Genomic DNA, 24,657 nt, shown 5'->3' with positions numbered 1-24,657 from the left:
TAAAAAAGGAATCGAAACATCTCGAATATATTTTCTAGGGCAAGTCGTGCTCAAATGTTGTAACAAGCGGAATTAATTATTAAAAACATGACTGCAATTAACCTATCAGATATAATTTCTACTGAAATAAGTCACGATATTATATCTCCTTTTGAACGATTTAAGAAAACAGTTCTTTTACGTAGCAGCGTGGCAAGATTATGCGTGGAGGGGGAAAGTTCACGCGAACCTTTAGAAGGAAAATACGGAAAACGAAATCGCGCTTTTACCTGCGCTAGTACACTGTAGGTTCCTATAGTGGAAAATTGCGGTTATTCCATTTTTAAATAAACAAATACTTTGTAATAAAATTCGGTTTCCATGTATAAATGCCAAGACTGATAAATAAAGGTGACTTAAGTCCCAGGACGCATCCGAGAATGATGAGACCAGGTTTAATTTTGTTTGTATAAAACATGATGCGTATATCTATTTTCTGAGCCATACCATTGTATGGCTCAGAAAATAGTAACATGATAATATATATGATAATGATATATGATAATGGCTAATAATGTCTGCCATCGTAGGTTTCAATACTCACTAATTACGAGTCGTTTTTTAATAAAAAAACATTAAATACCGAAAGTATATATGTTCACGAAACAAGAATATTATATAGATACAGGCGCTAATTAAAGATTTAAGTTGGCGCCTGGTTAGTACCGGTGACCCCAGAGCTGGGGTTTTCCTCGCTCAACGAATAAGTATCGCAATACAGCGAGGTAATGCCAGCATACACTGCTGCATAATTATCATTATTACTATGTAGGTTAATAATATTTTGAATACTGCCCTGTGATTCTGTAACTCACTTCACGAACTCACACAGCGGTTTTCGCATCGGCGGTCGCTCTCAAATCAGTCGTGAAGCAGTCATTTTATGATTTGGCATTCTGAAAAGGTGGGAGCTTGTACTTTATTGTTTATCAGAATGCTAAATCATAAAATGACTGCTTCACGACTGATTTGAGGGAGACCGCCGATGCGAAAACCGCTGTGTGAGTTCGTGGAGTGAGTTACAGAATCGCAGGGCTGTATATTTGTGCGTTGGAAATAAATTGATTTCATCCTTTATATACATGAAAACAACAAACACAGGAATCATGGAGAAATAATTTAATTTAAATAAAACAGTAAAAGATTTATTCACAGTTTGTATCACCTTTCTCGGCGTCAAGGGCGCGGCTCAAGACGAGGAAACCGGACGGGTCAGGGTTACAACACTAGTACTTGCAATCTTTGATTTAATTATCCGCATAGGTTATCTTTAAATAATTTCCGTTGAGGCGTGGTATCTGTTTATAATTTTATATTGCTGAGAATCACGAAAGCTGATATGTCGCAGCCAACTAGCTTAAAAGGCCGTTCAATTAACAGCCTAGCCTTTTATAAACAGCGCCGTTTCTAGCGGCCTGAAGATATTATACATACATTATTATATATACAAAATTATCATCCGTATCACCTCCGTTGTTCCACAACTGAGCGTTTCTTAATGTAGTTTTTGCCGCGCACCACCACTATGTGGAACCAGCTGCTCACTAAAGAATTTCGAAACCATTTCGACTTAGGGTCCTTCAAATAAAGGAGCGTACCAATTCTTAAAAGGCCGGCAACGCACTTGCGAGCCTTCTGGCAATGTGTTCATGAGTCTCCTGTCCGTTACCTTCCTGTAGAAAGAAGAAAAGAAAAAAGGCAAGTATTTCCGAACCAAATCGACTTAGGACAGTAAAAGAGCGTACAAATTCTTAAAAGGCGACTTGCGAGAATTCTGGCAATGTGAGTGATCATGGGCAGTGGTATCACTTTACATCAAGCCCGTTTGTCTCCTGTTAGAAAAGGAAGAAGAAAGAAAAGGCAATTATATAGAAGACTATCAGTTACATGGAATACAACATTGTGTGTCTGTGTGGTAATATGATTAAGCAATTATTAAGTTTTTTAAATTTAGTCATTTCGTACCTCATAAAACTTATGCAAATTATCTAATTTGTAGAGACTGTTTCCGAGAATGTAACAATTTCCTGTCAACAATGAGATCACATATATCCTAAATGGAAAAACCATTTCTGAGACACAATTTACAGTCCGTTTCAAAAGGAGTTTTATGTAGTTTTAATGGGAAAAGCATGCTTTTTATTTGAAATTTATACTTTTGTTATTTTAATATTTGCAAAATTCAAGGTAAGACGGTAGAAGAAAGAAGTCGTGGTTGCGGAATGTGCAGGACCTGATGTGGTGTGGACCTGCATCACATCCGCCGAGCTTTTCAGACTAGAATAAGATACTCGGCAATTCAAGTTGTGAACAGCCAACCTTAAGCAATAAAGTGGCACCAGAAGAAGACACTTTGGTTTGTGTTAATCAACAGTTTTCGAAGCAATTTTTTTCCTTGTACAGCCTTCGGTATCCACGGATCCAAATTGTATGTACATAATATATAGGCAATCACCTTTTATATTCTTAAAGATGTTTTAAACCGTAACTTCACTAATCTAGTATTTAATTTAATTAAACAACCATTATTAAAATATCTATTACTCTAACCAAAGACAAAAACAATAAACTTATATTTGACTATTTCATAATACGCAAAATATGTGTCCAAATTGATAAGTAACGGTACAGAGGTCAATGTACCGTAAAATATATGGTTCATTAGTGTGATATATCACTTGACCGAAGCTAGTATGAATTAGTTTAGGAAAAACACGCGTTTTTTTAAGCGTTTTTATCTTAAGATTTGATAGCAATAATTAATCTTATGACTCACTCAATTTTTTATTAGAATTTTATATCAATCGTATATTAGCTGATTAGGTATAATTTTTATAAAACTGGTTTTATTAGAATCATTTTACCTCGAATAAGTTGGAGATTTTTTTAAATGTGATAGGAGGCAAACGGGCAGGAGGCTCACCTGATGTTAACTGATACCGCCGCCTATGACAATCACATTGCCAGAAAGCTCGCAAGTGCGTTGCGGACCTTTCAAGAATTGGTACGCTCTTTTCTTGAAGGACCCTTAGTCGAATTGGTTCGGAAATACTTCAGTGGGCAGCTGCTTTTTGCTTGCCATCCAAACCTTATTCACTCTACGATAGAGTGCTTACAGTTATCTTTTAGATCCTACCCTTATGTTACGTTACGTCAGAGACAATCATTTTAATAGTGGTTGCCCGCAAAAGATCACTCTAAAGCGATAAGGCCGCCAGTTGCCCTCCATTTTATTCAATAATTTTAATTGTACTGTATTGCTTGTCTGTACTTGCTTATCTGATTGTACTCGAGTAGTTATATGTGATGAAAAGAGACGTTAAAATGATACAATTAGGCTGAATTATTAGAGTAGGTAGAGGCGAAGAGAACTTGGAGAAACTGATCGTGTTTGGTACAGAACCACCAACCAGATGGACCAAAAGAAATACTCATCGTTCTCAAAACTGTACACTGTAATGCGCTGGACAGAAACCGGTGGAAGCAGATTGTCAGACATGAGTGACCGACCGCAGAGAGAGGGTATTTATTGATATATTAAAAAACTAACGGTGGAAGAATAAAGTCAGGGCAAATTATTAAATAATTTCTGTCGAATTTTCGTTCATTTGAACACCGAAGGATTTATTGCGTCTAATTTACATATATATGACTTTGCACACCTGTGTTCCCACAATTTTATTGCAAACTAGTAATTCATGCTCACACATTTTCTACCTATGCTATATCTACACTAATAGAGGAAGATTTTTTTTATATCAAAAATTTATTCAGCTTTCATATTTGAATAAAACTGAAACAGCGGAACAATAGATGGCGTTAATATAAACTTTACCGCATTGCTAGCCTTCGGGCAATGTGAGTGTCTATGAGCAGTGTTATCATTTAACATCAAGTGAGCTTCCTACCCGTTTTCCCCCTAAGAAAAAAAACATTTCAGTAGACTTGTAATGTTAAATTTATGAGCGAGTTTCTCGCTGAGTACTTGCTTGAAAAGCTTTTGAAACTTGTAATAATGCAATCAATGATATTTATTTTTGCTCTCAAACGTCACACAAAATTAACACTAGAAACTAGAATATAAAGGAGAAACACATGGAAAAATGACACAATCCTCACAATCGAGTACAGAAATTGCCCGCTTGCCCGCTCTACGCCCTTGACTTGAGAACTGGTAGTTAATGTAAATTTAACATATTTTCTGTTGATGTTCATAAGTATATTTGTTTACCAAAATGACTACAGTTATTTTGAGATTGAATACGGCTAAAAGTTTATTACTATCGACATGTGCGGAAGGCGAAACACATAATAAATTAAACGTTTTTAGGAACAGGAATTGTACACTATTGTATTAAAATGTAATTTTAATATGTCAAAATGAACGTCATTCATACAAAAAATGTTAAATCTTAATTAACAATTATGTTAATTTTTATACAATGTCTTTTTTGTGGGTTACAACACTTTGGTTGTTTATTAATAATCGAAGGTTAAGATTAAATTACCACCTATATTTTTACACATGGTATGGAGATTTTGACTGACTTACAATGCAATTTCTTCCGGGTCACCTCCATCATTATTTTTCTTTTTTTTATCGCATTCTAACGCTCCTAAAATAATATAAATTTAAAGTCACACATATAACCACATGCACACACACAGCCTTATGTTCATGGCACATAGTTATCAAATAAGAATTCTAGTTTAAGCCGTTGGCTACTTCAGAAAATTTTGTCAAAATCTCTTTTATATATCAATAGTATGTGGTTATATACAGGTATGTCGCAATGAATGGCGAATATGGTATCTGCGGGTACAGGGCGTTGTTTAGATAAATATGTTATATGTAATGCATCTATTCAGGACAACTATCCAAAAACAGATTAAAAAATTCCTTCATTTGGATGGGTTCAGTCTTGGCACCGCAAACATGTAATTTTTATGAATTTTCTCTCGAAAACAAAACATAATAATACATTTTTCTGGCCACAACATCCTATACCCGCAGGTACCATTCATTAATTACGCCACTGCCTGTATATATAAAATAATCAATATGCAACATTGTAATTTCAAGTAAAACTATATAACTTTTTTATGCGTGTATAAAAAGAAGTAATATAATAATTGATGACATTCTAGTACACACCTATATCTTGCTTGTGTTTCCGTGTATAAAATGTATTTTTCTCTTCGAATAATATTTAATGAAAAAAAATGGTAAGATTTTATCTTTGTTTAATGTTTTTGTGTATTAAAACAAATTCGTAAATATCATATTCTCCGATACAATCTCGAAATAATTTGTACTTGTTAATAATGGTCCAATTGGTCCACTCAAAATCAGTGTTGATGGTTGTTACTTAAAACTGAGTACGGCCCATTTTTTATAAAGTGATTGTATTTGTTTCATGTAACATGTGTTTTTTCTCTAATTTCAAACAAAATTGGTTATAGATATATTAAAACTATTCAATCATTTTCAATTTACAAATTATTTAAAAGAAAACTGTTTAATGAAAAAAAACTTACCTTCGTGTCAAGGGTGTGTGTTGAAAAGAAAGAGCAGAGAAGAACTAAAGTGGATAGCCACGGGACGGACACAGGTTGCAACGCCTCCATGGTTACGCTGTAACAAAAATCAGTCTTTAAATGATTTGACCACAAATTTTTATAAATTAAAACAATAGGTGATCGCTCGGAATATACTTGCGTAGGCTAAAGCTTACAATTACAGCCTTTAATGATGATGATGAAATAAATAAACAAGTGATGATTGAACTAAATACGCTCTATTACAATGCAGATGCACACAGTGTACCAAATGGCGGATGACAGAATCCCAAGATCCTTACTGAACTCACAATCTGGTGGCAAAAGAAAACCCGGTATACCGAGGCCTGCGTTGGTGGGATGTTATCGAGGACCTCGACACAATAAGTGTTCGCAACTCGGAATATACCTGCGGAGATAAGGCTTACGAGGAGCGGTACAGCCTTTAATGATGATGATGAAATAAGTGAACAAGTGAACTTTAGAAAGTTAGTAATTATTTTTTGGGAAAAGGGATATTCTTCTTTAATAAAATCCTAGAGGCTCTTTTAATAAATTTAAGAAATGTATTAAAGAAAAGCTGTGTAAAATGGCTTATAAAGTTAAAGATTATTTAGTTGATAAAAGGGCCTGGGACTAGTGCTAGACAGGCTACTTCTAATTAATTTGCGATATTTGTTTTAAATAAGTGTTGTGTGATGATTTGCTATTTTGAAAGAGTACCGAGAGTTTTTTACGCCGGCTTTTTCTCTCGGCCTACACCCTCTATCATTTTTGCCGATGAGTAGGGATGCCTACAAATTCAAATTTAATGACGTGGAATAAGTGATACCTGTATCTTATGTTCCATAATAAACATATTTTATTTTTATTTATTTTATTGAACTAAATACGATGCTCTATTACAATACAGATGCACACGGATGCGTCTCAATGCTGCCTATAAATTAATATATCCTACGAATGGTCAGATGTCAAAACATCGTACCGGATCTGATCATCCTTAACCAGTTGTAAAGGTTACTAATTATTATACCATTCTAGATAATTGTACATTTAAGGGCCGCATAATAACAGCAAATGATATGGGTTTGACATTTATAAAGATTATATAAAAATTTAACTGTAATTTTATGTTGTTTTTACGATTTTTAAGTGTATAAGTTTTTGTAGTATCCACACCTGTTTATCTAGTCTGATCACCCAATATCTTTGACGACTCATTGGTCTAGTGGTTAGTACCCCTGACTGCGAATCCATGGGTCCCGGGTTCGATCCCCGGCTGAGACGAACATCGATGTGATGAGCATTTGGTATTGTGCTTAGGTCTTGGGTATTTAAATATGTATTTATATGTCTATCTATCTATAATAATATGTATGTATATCCGTTGCCTAATACCCATAACACAAGCTTCACCAGCTTAGCATGGGACTAGGTCAATTGGTGTGAATTGAAAAAAAAGAAGAAAAAAAAAAATTATCGTCTATCCTACTGTCCCAACCCATTGTCCCACAACGTCCTATGCCCTACGCTTAATGTGACTGATTAACGCTATAATTCATCCTTCTTGTCATTTACCCAAAAGTTTAAAAGCAATAACCCGGTAGTGGATCTTAAATTCATCAATTCGCAAATCATGAAACCTCGGACTTACACACTTAAAGAAAAGTTATAACTGATATGCCAGCAATCAATTAATTCTGACAATTATTATGCGAATAGCCCGCGGGAGTCCCAAAGAATGGGTGGCCATCATTATTTATCTTTAAATGGGGTGTTGGTTGAGTGTTGGTGATGGTGGGGTGTAATGATGATTCAGAGTTGTAACCTATAAAAATGTTTTGATTGAATTATTTTTTAATACGTGTTGTAACACAAGATTTTATGTTTATTTCATTGTTTTTTTTTAAAGATAATATGTAGATGTACATATAAATAAATATTCAAGACGGGGCGTTGACGAATTTAAAGAAGTGATCCCCGATCTCTGCCTACAACTTCGAGAAAAAGGCGTAATATTATAAATAAAATAGCTATTCAAAGGGGGAACGCTGCCAGTATCTTCGGAACCTTGCCTAAAGGAACTTCTTTTAATAAAATATTTTAGTTATTATATTTTAAAGTTAGTTATTGTTATTTCTAATATTTATTTATGTTAGCTGTAGGATTCCTTTACTTTTTTTGTTGAAATATAGTGCCTTGCTTTTTCATGTGGATATGAATCTGGATGTTATTTTTTATACCATGATAAATAAAATAGACATGGAATTGTTTACCTCGTCTTACAGATTGCTGGGAATTAAAGAGTAATGCCGTTCCTAAAATGTGTTCATAGATTATTCATGCCAATACCAACAAGCAGGTCATTGCACTTATAAACGATGACGCTTCGCGGAACAGTGCAATACGCATGAGACCGGTTTGGGTGAGGTTACGCGGAGTTCCTTGGGGTCAAAAGGGAATCATAAATACGTTTATTCGAATTGGTGAATCGTTCACATATTGTGACAGAATGTGAGAAGCTTACGCAAAAAAAAATCATAAGAAACATACATAAAAATTGCGCTACAACCTTTTAGGTCTGAGCTGGGATGTCTGTTGATCATTGAGATCATTTTGGGTCTAAGTCATGCTGGTTTTCTCACGATCTCTTCCTTCACTGTACGAGCGAGTGTGTCTGCACATAGACAGAATGTCCATTGGTGCACAACTAGGAATCGAAGCGACGACCCACGGATAAGAGTCGCATGTTGAAACTACTAAGATAACACTTCTTATAATAGCATTACAGATGTTAGAAAACCTAAAACTATTTTCCGAGAAGGTTTTGATTGATATAATTCTCGATGTTAGCCCCCAAAGGATTTTTTATAGATTAGGGGGCAAACGGGCAGGAGGCTCACCTGATATGAAGTGAGTGCTCATGGCCACTCTCAATGCCACAGGGGTCGCGAGTGCTTTGCTGGCCTTTCAAAAAGATTATAAAGAGATCTTAGCTCTGCCGAAATATCAATTCATTAACATCAATATTTAGACAATAAATAGCTTATTATAAAACATAGCTAAATAACGCTACATCTCGCTAAAGAATGGGAATGGGGCTCCCATTCTTTTATTCATAGTCGACCAATTACTCGTATTTAATGCGAAAAGTTTGGTTCGCGACAGTTACGGAAAAACTTTGATTAGTTTATTGAAAAACAGTCAAATTCCGTTGTATGTTAGTTAATAGAAGTTTATAACAACCCGCGAAGAACAACAATCTTTCTTTTGGTGTAAGGACTTTCGGGAAAAAATAAGTCTTAAGCAAATTATGTAGCAATTTACTTTAGAGTTGCCATTTCAAAAAACAATTGAAAAAGGTATTGCATATTTAATATCAAGCTGAGGTACATTGCAATAGATATTGTATATTTAATAACGAGGTGAGATAAATTATGAAAAATTCAATAAATAATAAACACGCTTTAAATCAATGTAACAAATAAACAATTGTAAAGTCGTAATGTAAGACGGACATTTGAATCAATAAATAAATTTAAACGCATCAATAAATTACATAAAATGAAAAATTACGCAACAAATCCTTTATCCTTATAATTGGACAATATTTATTGCGCGGACGCAACGTTTACGCTTATTTCCGTGTTGTATGGCAAAACCCACACCATGCTGGGTTGTTTGAAATGCCACGTTTAAATGATCCCTGGATTTGATATATCTTTAATTTTTTACACACATTTCCATATACCATATAAATTAGGCATTTTTCCTTGAAGGATTTTATTTGACTTCAATATCTGAAGATGGCAAAGATCCTCAAATCCTGAAAGACGTGATCTACTATTTAATGGGTGTTCTACATCACGTCTTTAAGTATCTTGTGTGCTTTTCTAAGGCCCTGATGTTTCTAGTGACTTTAGCGTGCGTCTCTCATCCCTGAGGTCGTAGGTTCGATCCTTGGCTGTAAACCAATGGACTTTCTATCTATGTGCGCATCTAACATTCGCTCGAACTTCGAAAACATCGTGAGGAAACCGGCTTGCCTTAGACCCAAAAAGTCGACGGCATGTCAAGCATAGGAGACTGATCACCGATTTGCCTATTAGATTGATAAACAGATACAGAAATCTGAGACCCAGACCTAAAAAGATTGTAGCACTGATTAATTTTATTTATTTACTAAATATAAGTGTCTCATCGATAGAAATCGTTTCATTGAATTTATTTAAAATGTTTTAGTTTACTAGCTGACCCGGCAAACGTTGTTTTGCCATGTATATTATTTTTAGGAAACCTTTTTTTAGTTCAATAAAATTAACTATCTACTATAATAAAAAAGGGGTTGATTATAGAGGGGTCAAAAACAAAAAATTGTCTAAAAAAGTAAAATAAAATGTTTGGGATGGACACCATTTATCACTTAGGGGTTTGAAAATAGATAGTAACCGATTCTCAGACTTACTGAATATGCATATAAAATAACAATCGGTCGAGCCGTTTCCGTGGAGTATGGGAACGAAAATTGTGACACGAGAGTTTTATTTATACATTCAAAACTTAGATGAAACTATGACTGGACTGTAGCAACGATTGATTTCACATTGGTCAGCGAATTTCGTCACACACAAAAGTATTATTACAAAAATACATATTGCAGTCACCAGCCGTGCGAACGCCCTTGCGTAAACCGTATCCGATTTTACGAAACGTTTGAGATGTCTTATAAGATATAAAAACTATTATACACCCAAGAAAGGCTTGAAGTTTTATTTGTATAAGTTGTCAGTCAAAACGTAAAACATACATTTTATAATTTTTCAGTTACAAGTAACTTTTTGTTGATTTGATTATGCACTTCTTGCACTTTACCCTTAATATTTATTTTTGAAGTTATACTTCTTTAGGCGCATTATGAAAAATTGATGAGAGTGAAACTTTACGATGCGCGCGCACCGTTACACAAAATAAACAGAATAAAGTTGCCCACGGAAGATGCTACGGCATTGGACATAATTTGAAAACAAAATTCGAATAATAATAGAATTTATGTTACACTTAATGTAAGAGAATAATAATAAATATTTATTTATTTATTTTTCAAATGTTAACTGAACTTTATTTTAAATATTATTAATAGTGTAACACTATAATCTAAAAAACAAGGTATGTTTGATACCTGAACAAGAAGTTGAAGTAGAGGAAGTAAGAATTTTATTATTATTATTAAAAAAGTACCGGAGAAGAGATTGGAAATGAGTAGCGGATATGAAAGTTTGTTAAAAAAATTATGTGAATAAGGCCTTCACAATATAACTCAAAAGTTGAACGTACACCGGGATTCGATTCCACAATTTTCTAGTTCGCAAAAGAAAATGTCTTGTGAAACGGACCATGAAAGACTTCCAGCCATTAATGCGTATATAACATTGCAGACTCACTTTTCCACTAGAAGAGACCAACGATCAACTGCCTACGTTAATATTCAAGTACAAAGCTGCAAACACCAGGTTATTGCCAGATCTTTATACTTTATGACGTAAAAAAATCATCTTAGACGAAATGTATAAATCAATTTCATACTCATATTTAATAGCTAATCTTGCTTGAAAGCCTCAATAGAGGTTCTTATTGTAAAATAAAAAATCATTTAATCATATAGGTAGCATAATTTACACTTATGACTCGTCAGTACATATTAATGCTTCTAATTTTACATTTACTGCCAGTTCTCAAATCAAGGGCGTAGAACGGGAGAGAAGCACTGGCAAAACTCTCCGCCACTCTTTTTAATCGCCATTTTTTACACGCTTTATTTGTTTTACAAAATGTTTCTAAGGAGCTGCAACCATTACACCATGTCCCATGTGACATTTTAAGTAATAAATAATAATAACATACATTAAAAACAAAGATTTGTCCTCTATCAGCAGGAGGCATGGTGTCAATAATATAATATCAATAGGAGCACGCACTTACATTCTCGTGGGAACAACACGCAAATTGTGACTAAAACATATTATTTTTTAGCGTGGACAGTCTTAACATATAGATGTAAATAGTAATTCGAAAACAGGAAGAAGTGATGAACAGCGAATGATGAATGTGCCATACTCATATATTAATTAACTGATTTACCTTGGCAAGGAATTGAGACGTCCGCCGTATTTATTAATGTTCTGTTGTAAATAATGATATAAGTATTTAAATATATAAAAACAATTATATATCTGACAAGACAAAAGATTGTTTTATCATTTATTATATCTTCAGCAATAAATGTAGTTGTAAAGGTGTTCATAGTAACAATGTGACGAACTTGGTGATGATAGTTTTGCGTTAAATAGCTTTAAATTTAGTTATAATAATAATGAGCCTATATTCATCCACATATTATTGATATATATTTAACAAAAATTTACATAAATAAAATTTTTACTACTCTAAGATGCGGCCCCAGCCCTGCGATTCTGGCATTCTGAAAAGGTGCTTGTAGTTTATTGTTTATCAGAATGCCAATTCATAAAACGACTGCTTCACGACTGATTTCAGAGCGACCGCCGATGCGAAAACCGCTGTGTGAGTTCGAAAAGTGAGTTACAGAATCGCAGGGCTGCCCGGGAGACCTCTAACTTTTTCCACCCTATTTTATTTTGTGCCATCGTCATCTAATTTAGGCATAATTTTGTATAAAAGAATCCAATTTGATAAAATTATAGGTTTAGCATACGCCATCTTCATCATCAAATAAAAAAAATATATTCTAAAACAATTGTAATTTTCCTTAACGATAAACGCCTTTATTTTGTCTTTTTCTTCCAATTTGTATTTATGTAAGATAGTAAGGGACATACGATTTTACGGGTAATATTCTTTCAAACATTAGGAATTGACAGCTACGAGGTGTAAATTACTAGTGGAATCGAGACTTGTGGGAGATTTATATATTTAATATAATTAAATAGCAACTATAAATAACATTTAGTATTTTATTTCACGATCAATCTAGTGATATAATGACTATAAAACAATATATATATTAACATAAAACGGTTCCTCTAACCGGCATAAGATTTTCTTTTAAACACTTATATACAATAATCTACAGTAATATATTTGACCATTATTTATCAATATGAAACACGTCGTTAATACTATTATTCTTAAGCTAAATAAATATATATCTTTTCTAATATTATAATGTTAAAATTTAGAGAATTAACAAAAATATATTAACATAATAACATTGTCATAATTTTAAACATATAAAACATAATAATAAAATAATATACATTGAAATAAATAACTAACCTTAACATAAACTAAAATATATCATTAAAAGGAGTCCCTTTAGGCAAGGTTCCGAAGATGCTGGTTTTTTTTTTTGAATTTTTCTAATTCTACTTTAACTTATTCATGTTCTATGGCTGTCGAATTTATCTCGATGCGCGTTGAAGTCTTTTATAGAATTCGCCATTATACATAAAAATCAGTGTAATTCCACTGTTTTAACTGAACAATTCTTTTCTCTTTCGAGATGTAAAGACGAAAGGAGAGAGAGTGGTTTTGTTCAAGGTGTAATAGGATTGATTTAATTCTATAGATAGAGATTTGTGATTGTTTATCTCCTACACTTCACTTCGATAGGGATTAGTTTAAATTAACAAATAAATAACCAGTGTCGCTAGAACCTTATAGATCAAGGTCTCAGATTTATGTTTCATGACCATTGCTTAAATAATAAGCAAGTAGGTGATCAGCCTGTGCCACACACACCGTCGACTTTTTTGGTAAGATATCCCGGTTTCTTCAGGATGTTTTCCTTCACCGTACGAACTAGTGACGCACATAGACAAAAAGTCTATGTCTAGTTTGAAGCTGTGATCTCAAGTCGCACACAAGGCCAACACTGCTTTTTAGATTAAAAAAAACATATTTAATGCATACCGTTTTTTTAATTACTGCTAATATTAAGCATAATTTAGTATTGTTATAAATAACACAGCTGATCTTGCTCCATTGCTCCTTGGAGTCCATAAAAGATAAGAGTTGAAAATATACGGAGGAAGTATCAACAAAAAAGCATTTTTAAAATATATTCAGACTGCTATTCCACATTAACATATTGCTTTAAAAATGAATCCAAAAAATTCAATTCTGTGAATTGCCAGTATGAAATTCGACGAAGAAATTGATCACTTCGCTTACGTAAATACAACCGGAAGAAGAATCAGCCCATAAAATTCCTCTCCAGTCCCTTAAGAATCCTGTCTGTATGATCAGAGACAAAAAACAACACGCAAGTGACAATTATGGGCATACCGACAAAGATATCGCACTCGCCAATTAGCGGGAAATGCTTGCTTTGCTTATCAACGTTGTCAATGCAAATTAATCTTTATTTCGTTGTTTTAAAGTGCTTTTTAAAGTGTACAAAGACGCTACAAGGAACAGTTTCCTAATTGATTTTTAGTTGTTTTAAATTTAAAGGATTTTTATAAAGTCCCGTAATGTTACAAAAATCCCACTTATTCCTGAGCTAAGACTATATGACCTTAAACCTTCTCTAGGACCTTGTGGTTAAACATACTGCATGTGTTACCAACTAAAGGTCTAATATAAGATAATAATTTATACATATGTCATAGTATACAAGGTAGCAGTGTTGGCCTAGTGGTGTCTGCGTGCGACTCTCATCCCTGAGGTCGTAGGTTCAAGGCTGTGGACCAATGGACTTTCTTTCTATGTGCGCATTTAACATTCGCTCGAACTGTGAAGGAAAACATCGTGGGGAAACCGGTTTGCCTTAGAAAAAGTCGATGGCGTGTGTCAGGCATAGGAGGATGATCACCTACATGTCTATTACATTGACAAATGAACATGAAATTTTTACAGCCATCTGAATAATTATTATCATACAAATCTATAACAAACATCGTATGATTTTCATCGGGACGACACGAAAATTTATGCAGACTGCTAAAATACGGAGATTCGCATGTCTCGGTCACGTTTAGCATCATCATCGATACGACTAATCGCATCTTATGATGATGGGAAAAATCCAAGGCAAGAGACGGGCTGGTAGAGGCAAGAAGTCGATGCGGAACGTACGACAGTGGACCGGGATCACATCCGCCGAGGTGCTTTATAGACTTTCGCCAGATACACGGCAATTAAAGTTGTTAACAGCCATCCTTTAGTAATATACATAATCCTTTTGTATATAGGAATTTTATAACAAATTATATGCAATAATAGTTTTAGCTATTTTTACTATTTGAACAGAGTATTAAAAATTACATTTTTTGCGAAGGCATATTAATTCTATAAACAAGTGATGATGTAGCCATATTTTTTTTGTAACGGCATTTCTGGAATTTTATCAAAGGGTCAAGAAACGCTTAATGCGAACAGTAGGGGGTACCTCAGTGTAAATGTGCATGTTATGTAACAATATCCATTCTCGAAATTCGCAGAATATTGAAAGGAATTCGACAGGACTAATTTTTACAGCCATTTAATCTTCGAGGTAGAAATTCCACAAGGATAAATTTGGGGCGTTCTTTAATGTTATTTAATGGAGAGATTTTAATTGACATTAGAGAGACTGGTTTCCATTAAATCTTAGGGCTTCGTTAGTATAGTTTGAACTCTGTACCGTAAAAAAATGACGTCATTAATTTCTATATTACAAAGTATAACTAGTTGTATAAGTATACAGTATTTAATATTCTTAACTTACATAGTAATAATACGAAAAATAAATAAATAGAAAATTAAAACGAATTTAAAAAGTTGGGTCCCGGTACCAGTGTTCCTTTAATGCTGGGCATTTGTATTGTATCGCGATTATTCGTTGAGCGAGGAAAGCACCAGCCTTGTGATTCTGTAACTCACTTTTCGAATATCGAATAAGGAGGGAGCTTGTAGTTTATTGTTTATCAGAATGCCAAATCGTAAAATGACTGCTTCACGTCTGATTTGAGCGCTGCGAAAACCGCTGTGTGAGTTCGAAAAGTGAGTTACAGAATCGCAAGGCTGCTCTGGGGTCACCGGTACTAACCAGATGCCAACTTCAACTGCACTGCCCAAGAGTCTCTACTTCAAAGGGAACGAAATGAAAGTTGGAGGAAAGACTTATTCTATTATATTCTTATATTTGAGCCGTTAAAACCTACATATATTATTTCTACTACATATATATGAGTGTGAGAAGAAACAGAAGATAACAAGTGTAAAAATATGACAAATTTTCGCACTGCACTGATTTTCAACTATAAGTAACTAGCTGACCCGGCAAACGTTGTTTTGACATGTATAATATTGCTAGGAAACATTTTTTTAGTTCAATAAAAATAACTATCTACAATAATAAAAAATAGGAGTTGATCGTAGAGGGGTGAAAATTAGGGGTTGTATTTGTATGCTGTATCAAAAAAAATAAATACAAAAAAGAAATTTCTAAAAATTCAAAATTTGGGGTGGACACCGCTTATCACTTTATAGGGGTTTGAAAGATAAGCTGATTCTCAGACTTATTGAATATGCATAAAAAAATTCATAAGAATCGGTCGAGCCGTTTCGGACGAGTATGGGACATTGTGACATGAGAATTTTATACATTAGACTATGCAATAAAACGTGGTGACAACATTTATCGGCTGAAGTTGACATTTTTCTTTCTAAATACCAAAATAAATGTCGGTTTAAATATAAGAAATGTCACGTAAACACTTTCCTAAAAGAATGAAAGCGTTTGTTTTAGATTCGGTGCACATTATAATACATTTGTGAACATTGCCTGAATCTCAATTATTACTTTCTTTAGGGACAAATGAAAGTTATTGCGAAATATTACGATGTAATCTTAATATGGGATTTTAAATCGATTAAAAATCAGTGGCGCTACAACACACCACATTTCTGTATCTGTTTCATGATCATTTGTCTTATTGGCAAGTAGGTGATCAGTCTCTTTTGGATGTAAGGCAAGCCGGTTTCCTTACGATGTCATCCTTCACCGTTCGAATTTTAAATGCGCACATAGAAAGAAAGTCCATTGGTGCACAGCCGGGGATCGAACTTACGACCTCAGGGATGAGAGTCACACACTGAAGCCACTAGGCCAACACTGCTTTTTTTATTAAGGATTAAAAATATAATTGCAATCTTCTACTAAAAGACGGCACTCTTCCGCTTCTCTCTGACTCTGTTTACGCTATGTTTAAAAGAGACAGAGGACTTTAATTAAGAGTGCAAAGACAAGTCTTTGTCTTTGTCAGAGAGAGTAGAGTTAGTATCCTTAGATACTAATACTTCAGTGGGTCGGCAACTCATGACTGAGTATTCCCCAATACTCAGTCATGAGTTGTCAACTGTACAGTAAGACCTGGTGCGTACAATTTTCCTCCACCAATTTCGGCCCTGCGCTTCTTATACTGTGTATAATTATGATGATTACGAGTTTTTGACTTGATCAGTACAACGTTGGCGAACGTTCACGTGATATTTTTTTCCTTCCGTTTACTTTCCGAGATCGAGATTGTCAACCCTAAGGCCGTTTGAATTCTGTACCGTAAATTCATGACAAACATCTCACGTCATTAATTTCCACATTACAAAGTATAACTAGCTGTATATATATAGTATTTATAATATTATTAACCTACATAGTACTAAAAATAGATAAATATAAAAATTATAACAAATGTAAAAAGTTCGATTCCTGTGGATGTGTACCTTTAATGCTGGGCATTTGTATTGTATTGCGTTGAGCGAGGAAAGCACCAGCTCTGGGGTCACCGGTACTAACCAGGCGCCAACTTAAATCTTTAATCCGTATTGCCAATCACGATGAACTACTGTACTATTGTATTGTTGTGTGACCAAAGTACCAAATGATAATACAAACACTGCCTCAGTATATTCCGTTTGATTGTTTTAATGCAAGTTGTGTAATGTTTTACAAATGAAAAAGCTTTTTGTTGGACACGCTTTTTTTAAATATTTATTTGGTTTCACCTATCAGTATTTAATCTGAGTTTACGGATAGTGAACGGTGAATGGCAAGTAAATTAACAAAAAATACAAGGACATTTTACGCAAAATAAATTAAAATCTTTGATAATTTACTTATTGTCTGTATTTTTCTATCCAAATTGGACAAGTGCAATCAATTCACCCGGAGAGTCTATTAAGATTGTTTATAAATTATATAGATCTATATTTATAACGGCTTTGAGTAGGCCCTTTCGGACCATCCAATCCAGGAGAAGGTACTAAAGAGAGTAAAGTAGTGACATTCATTCAATAGTTTCAAATGGAAGAATAGAAGATGTTTCGTTTTTAGTATATAAAACATTTATTTAACACATAAATATACAGTAATAATAATAATAATTAAAACAAATTTAAAAAGGTCCCTGTGGTACACTGCCCTTAATGCTGGCAGCATTTGCTCATTGTATTGTTATACTTATTCGTTGCTGTCACAGGGACCAAACTTTTTAAATTTATTTTAATTATTATTATTACTATGTAGGTCTATTCAGTTAATATTATCATTAATGTTTCACAAAGAATCGAACCCAGGTTCTACATTGGTATAAAGATATGATGTCAGTCGAAATTCTTTCAATTCCGAATATCTTTTTTCTTCAAATAGAATGTTAGAAAAGTGATAACATTTTCTTTAAGGCTGCCAAATAATGTCTCCGTAAGCACTATTTTTTTAACGTAAAATAAACCCGAAAGAGGGTGTTATAAATTCGACTTGTTTTTGTTTTAAAGAGTGATTAAACTCAACAAATATATATACACATAGTCTGTCAACTCCGAGTCTGACAGCTTTAAACCAAATTTCCCCTGTTCCAGCAAGTATTACCTGAGTTTTAGCTAATTTTTTCGGTGCACAGTCAGGATTCGAACTCACAACCTGGACCTCTGGTTAGATCTAACCAATTGCAAGAACTTAAATAGATTCGACCTTCATTTAGTTTAATAAAAAATAAAAATGAATAAACATCTAATGACAAACAAGTTAACCAATTTCTTAATGACACTGGAATGAACTAGCGTTTAAGATACAGGCTAGGCCTAGTTTAAACGCTAGTGCTCATAGAAGTATATTATGTATAAGGTTAACCACAATGAATATTGTATCTCAACGATTCGTAGGCTAGTGTATGTTAACAATCCTTTAAATGTAATGGATTTGAGTCAAATAAAGTAATTTTTATTTATTTTATTTATTTGTCAAATATTTGTTAATGAAATTAATATTAACGATTCTTTGGAAAACTTAAATCCGTATATTGAGTTCTTGAGTTAGTAGTTACATAATACATTGACTATGTTGTCATTAACAAGAGCTCGTTAACGAGGTGTTATAGTAATGTTAATGACGTTTCTACTAACACTTAACCATGTATGTTTTAAATATAAAATAAAATCTAAATCAGGTTTGTCGTTAGTCGTCTCTTTCTGTCACATTCTTTACCGTATAACGAAAAAGGACAGATACACTGTTAGAATAGTTGATTTTAATTGTCCTGTCATAATTATCAGTATTACAATATTGATCTCTGACTGAAAGCTCGAAACATCTTGTAAGATAGCCTGATAACTCTGACGCTTAAATTAAAAAAAAATATTTATTTATATCTTCACGCCTTTTTCAGAAGATCACGGATCTCCACTGCTACGGTCCTATCTCTTTTCATAGACTTGACATTCACCATGAATGCTTTCGGTTATGGGTTTCTTTTAACTTTGTCTTCTTACCTCCTGGATTTGGTCCAGGTACATTTTATTATACATAAACATTTATAAAACACTGTCCGTCTAACACAAAAACAAATCTTCTATCAGCATTGCTTAAGCTAATTCAGAGACATATTTAAAAACCCACCAAGATATTGCCATTTTCAAAGTAGCCTACCAAACTAAATGAAACGCCATTTTTATCACCTCTTAGTTTAACACACGTAATGATTTAATCGTATTATATATAACAATGACGTAATACTCGTAAAACACAAGTAAAAGTTATGAGCCAATAATTATATAACACATACGACAAAACTACAGACACACGCATGACGAAGTAATAACACTATCGGTCAAAGTCAAACTGGCTTAGTGGCTGGTCTTGTCAGAAGTCTTGCGTTCGAATTACGGCTCAATAGATTTCCTTTCTATAGCGATCATTAATTATGCCTTTGCCAATGTAAAATTAGAAGCATTAATATGTATTTCTTTACTGACGAATCATAAGTGTACATTATGTTACCTACATGATTAAATGATTTTTTTACTATACTTTTTTTTGCTGTGGAATGGAAGCCTGGTTAACCATATCACAAGTTCTTACCTACTCTGGAAACCAGTCTACCAATACCTTCTTAACTGTAATCGTATTTTTAAATAAATAATTATAATAATTATTATTATTATTGTATCATGAGAAAAACAGCACGTAGACGTATCGATCGATCAGCCTTCTGAAAAGGTTGTACCGACATTTATTATCATCAAACACCTTTTTAGGGCCTTAAATAGAACCTTCGCTTTTCTCTATTACAATGAAAGATTAATTTTTACACAAATATATACAAATAACTCTATTAAAAGCCCTTGAAAACTTTGAGAAATAGTACTTTAATTCACAAACAATTTACTAACAAGAATGTAGAAAGCGAACAAAATTAATTAAAAAATTTCACCGAAAAGTAGTTGAAACCTCAATTCATTTCGTTACCATAAATTATTTAATTATTCTAATATAGATGTCACTTTGTAAAATTGTAAAGATTTTTTTTATTGACCCTTTGCGTTTATATGATATGCGTTTCCTCGCAATATTCCTCAAATACATAAAATACACTTTATGAGACTCTTACACATACTTAACAATATAAAAATATTTATTAAGTAAAGGGGAATCTACTAGACTATGTGCGAGCTTGCAATCTCTATATTATATATAAAATTCTCGTGTCACAAAGTTCCTTGCCATACTCCTCCGAAACGGCTCAACCGTTTCTTATGAAATTTTTTATGCATATTCAGTAAGTCTGAGAATCGGCTACTATCATTCAAACCCCTAAGTGATAAGGGGTGTCCATCCCCAAAAAACAAAAAATATTTTTTTATGATACAGCATATAAAATACAAGCTTAATTTTCACCCCTCTACGATCAACCCTTATTTTTTATTATTGTAGATAGTTATTTTTATTGAACTAAAAAAATGTTTCCTAGAAATAATACCACGTATGTACATGGCAAAACAAACGCTTGCCGGGTCAGCTACTAATATAGTACCTATAGCGCCGCTAACTAACCATATATGGTTCAAGAGTTCTAGCTTACATCAGTTTCTTTAATCATTTTTATTTCATAGAAAAACCTGAACCTTGGTGCCTTCGTTGTCTAACACATGTAGGTTTTTGGATTTCAGATCACTCATACACAGATATTCCATTGCTCCACGCTTAAGCCATTTTTTTAATGATATGAAATTGTGCTTAATTTTAAAAAAGATTTACTTTTTATTGTTCTTTGTGATGTTTTGTGTTTTTATAAGTGCCCTTTAAGTTAGGTTTATGGTAATCACGTTAAAATATTTATAACAGCCCTGCGATTCTGTAACTCACTTCACGAACTCACACAGCGGTTTTTGCATCGGCGGTCGCTCTCAAATCAGTCGTGAAGCATAAACAATAAACTACAAGCTCCCACCTTTTCAGAATGCCAAATCATAAAATGACTGCTTCACGACTGATTTGAGAGCGACCGCCGATGCGAAAACCGCTGTGTGAGTTACAGAATCGTAGGGCTGATGAGTGATTTAAATTGGCGCCTGGTTAGTACCGGTGACCCCAAAGTTGGTGCTTTCCTCGCTCAACGAATATTTATCGCAGTACAGCGAGGAATTACCAGCATTAAAGGTACACAGGGACCAAACTTTTTTATTTTATTTTAATTTTCTATTAACTTTTAATTATTATTATTACTATGTACGTTAAGAATATTACTAATTGGTGGTTGGTGTGTATATATGATATTGTTTTAAAGCAGATATTCGTAATCATTGTAAACTTTAGTAATTCTTCTCTGACCATTTAAAAAAGATTTGTTTGCAGTTAATTACAACAGTTAACGCAAATCTCATCGCATACATTAAACGCCAGCCTTCAACTGTTTGTGCTTGCCTAATAAGCCATTTACAATAGGTGTGGTAACAACGTTGAGTAGCAACTGCGTGGTTATATATCTTAATATATATAAATTACGTGTCACGTTGTTTGTCCGCTATGGACTCCTAAACTACTGAACAGATTTCAATCAAATTTGCACACCGTGTGCGGTTTGATCTAACTTAAAAGATAGGATAGCTTACATCTCAATTTATACCCGCAATATTATGTTATTGCAAATTATTTGTTGATAGTCACAATTCTAACAGATGGTGCTGTGTTGAAAGTACCAACGTTTCACATTAAAGCTACAATTTAATGGCATTACCACCAAAAAAGCATGGTGGTCCCCATGACTGGTGTTCTCCTACCGTTTCCCTTGAATAGTTTACTACTATGTTATATAACTAAAGCCTTAGCCACAGCAACGCTTGGCCGGTCTGCTAGTATATATATATATACGATACGGATCCAAAGAATATATATATAAATTCTTTGGATCCATTTTTATAAGTAAGTAAGGACTCACCAGTCTACCATATGCCATACCACGTCACTGAAGTTGTAACTTATTTCGGCCATACACTGCGCAGAGGCGATGAGAACTTGGAGAAACTGATCGTGGTTGGTAACATAGAAGTCAAAAGATCACGTGGCCGTTCATCAACCAGATGGACCGATCTGTGGCGCTACAACCCTTTTAGTTCTGGGCCTCAGATTTCAGTTTCACTATCATTTGTCAGGCCTCTTGTGCCTGACACACGCCGTTGACTTTTTAGGTCTAAGGCGAGCCGGTTTCTCCAGATTCCTTAACCGTTCGAGCGAATGTTAAATGCGCACATAGGCAGAAGGTTCATTGGTGCACAGCCGGGATTCGAACCTACGACCTCTGAGATGGGAGTCACACGCTGTAGCCACTAGGCCAACACTGCTCAAATAAAAAACTTATTGTCCGCAAAACTATACACGGTCATAAGAGAGGCGCTGGCGCAGAAACAGATTTTGTTTATCCGAATTGTTTGCTTTTTTATCGTGTGTAAATTTTATTCACTTTTTGTGCATACTTGTCTATTTGGGTCACCTGTTAGGGCAGGATTGCCAGGATCGAAAAATTGGAAAAAATTTGATGACGATGGCAAAAAAAATATCTTTTTTTCTTAAAATCAATAAGGTTAATTAGATGGATTATATTATTATTATTAATAATATTCTAGGGGCCACGACTTCTCTATTGGCTTTCTGTTATAAGCACTGTATCTCCTACCTAAATGGCAGAGATAACTGCCGAGTCCAACTGTACTTATAAAATTCCAAAGTGCTTTGCCGTACTAGTACGTGATGTAAATTTCGATATGTGAACTTGGAGTAACCTTTGATAAACTTCCAAAATGTCTGTTTCCTGTGTATCCACATTCATATAGATGTTTTCCTGTATAAGAACCATCAGTTAAACGTTTAGTCATTTGTAAGCAAAAAGTATAATTATTAAGTTTAAATGTAAGATAAGCTGGGGTTAGCTTTCTGGCAAGACATAATTTCCAAGATTGTAATTGCAGAAGACTATCAACACTATTATTATAAAGAGAAATGATTTGTTTGTTTACATTGAATATAATTCAAAATGATAAATTCTTTCTTTAGACGTACTTCTTTTAAATCATTCCTGACGCTATAGCATATTTTTTTTTAATTATCATGGTTTTAAAAATTACGAAGTGTATATCGCGTACCTACCCTTCGGAAACTATTATGGTAGACAACAATATTTACAAAAACTTTTAGGGACTATTAGGGATAGGACGCTTTCGTCTCTTTATGTAACAGTGCTGAAGCTGTGTGTTTTTTATAGAGGGGGCAGGAGGCTCACCTGATGTCAAGTACCGCCAGAAATGCCAGAGGGCTCGCGAGTGCGTTGCTGGCCTTTTAAGAATAAAATGAATTACGGCTATACTTCAGTTAAAAACAGTGCAATTAAAATGATTTATTTATGATAATTGAGGTAGTATATATCTTTAGCTCACTTAAACTCAACGAAATGTTAACATACTTCGAAAGACAAAAAGAAAGATGAATTAACGAAACGTAAAATTGCTCTAAATTTCTAACGAGCCGTGAAAATGTTTACGTTTATTTTTCCATTTCAAACTCATTTACTATGCAATATAGTAATGAGCACACTTAAGTGTGGTCAGCATTGTATTTGATATATATATCTAATATATAAAATTCTCGTGTCGCGGTGTTAGTGGTTAAACTCCTCCGAAACGGCTTGACCGATTCTCATGAAATTTTGTGTGCATATTAGGTATGTCTGAGAATCGGACAACATCTATTTTTGATCCCCCTAAATGTTAAGGGTAAAGTCCACCCCTAATTTTTTTTTTAATTTTTAATTTTTTTATGATAAAGACTTAAAAAATACATACAACCCCCAATTTTCACCCCTCTACGATTAACCCCAATTTTTTATTATAAATGATATACATGGCAAAACGACGTTTGCCGGATCAGCTAGTTTGATATATACGAGTAGTTTAAAAAAATATATGAGGATGGATAGAATCTCGAAATGACATTGAGGGAGTAAAAACATTATTTTATATTTAGTCAGGTTTGGTAGGCCTTTGTCGTACATACCTGGGCCAGAAGGTACTATAGTACATGTGAAAAGAACCCATAACCGAAGAGCATGCATGGTGAATATCATGAAAGTGGATGCGAGAGAGGTATGTCAGGACTGTAACAAGTAACAACAAGGATCTCCACAGTAAAAAGGCGTGATTTGAAAGTATTTAATTCGACCGTTAATCACCCAGCGTTAATCACCTTCCTTAGGTGTTTCATTCCGTGGTATA

The 24,657-nt window shown here is 33.9% G+C and overlaps 1 protein-coding gene across 6 annotated transcripts in view; it reads right to left on the bottom strand.

Moving 5' to 3' along the window:
• The window catches only part of LOC125060020 (A disintegrin and metalloproteinase with thrombospondin motifs 16), a 113,722-nt gene that overhangs the window by 63,310 nt on the left and 25,755 nt on the right, over window positions 1-24,657 (bottom strand). For all 6 annotated transcript variants that reach the window (XM_047664758.1, XM_047664759.1, XM_047664757.1 and 3 more), the window contains one exon: window positions 5,578-5,674. In XM_047664758.1, the coding sequence (XP_047520714.1) occupies window positions 5,578-5,667 (90 nt within the window). In that variant the 5' untranslated portion in view covers window positions 5,668-5,674. The remainder of the gene's footprint in view (window positions 1-5,577; window positions 5,675-24,657) is intronic.

This window comes from Pieris napi, chromosome 20 (assembly GCF_905475465.1).
Source record: "Pieris napi chromosome 20, ilPieNapi1.2, whole genome shotgun sequence".
NCBI classification, from domain to species: domain Eukaryota; kingdom Metazoa; phylum Arthropoda; class Insecta; order Lepidoptera; family Pieridae; genus Pieris; species Pieris napi.
Note: the sequence above shows the minus strand (reverse complement) of the source record. Positions and strands in the feature narration are given on the sequence as shown.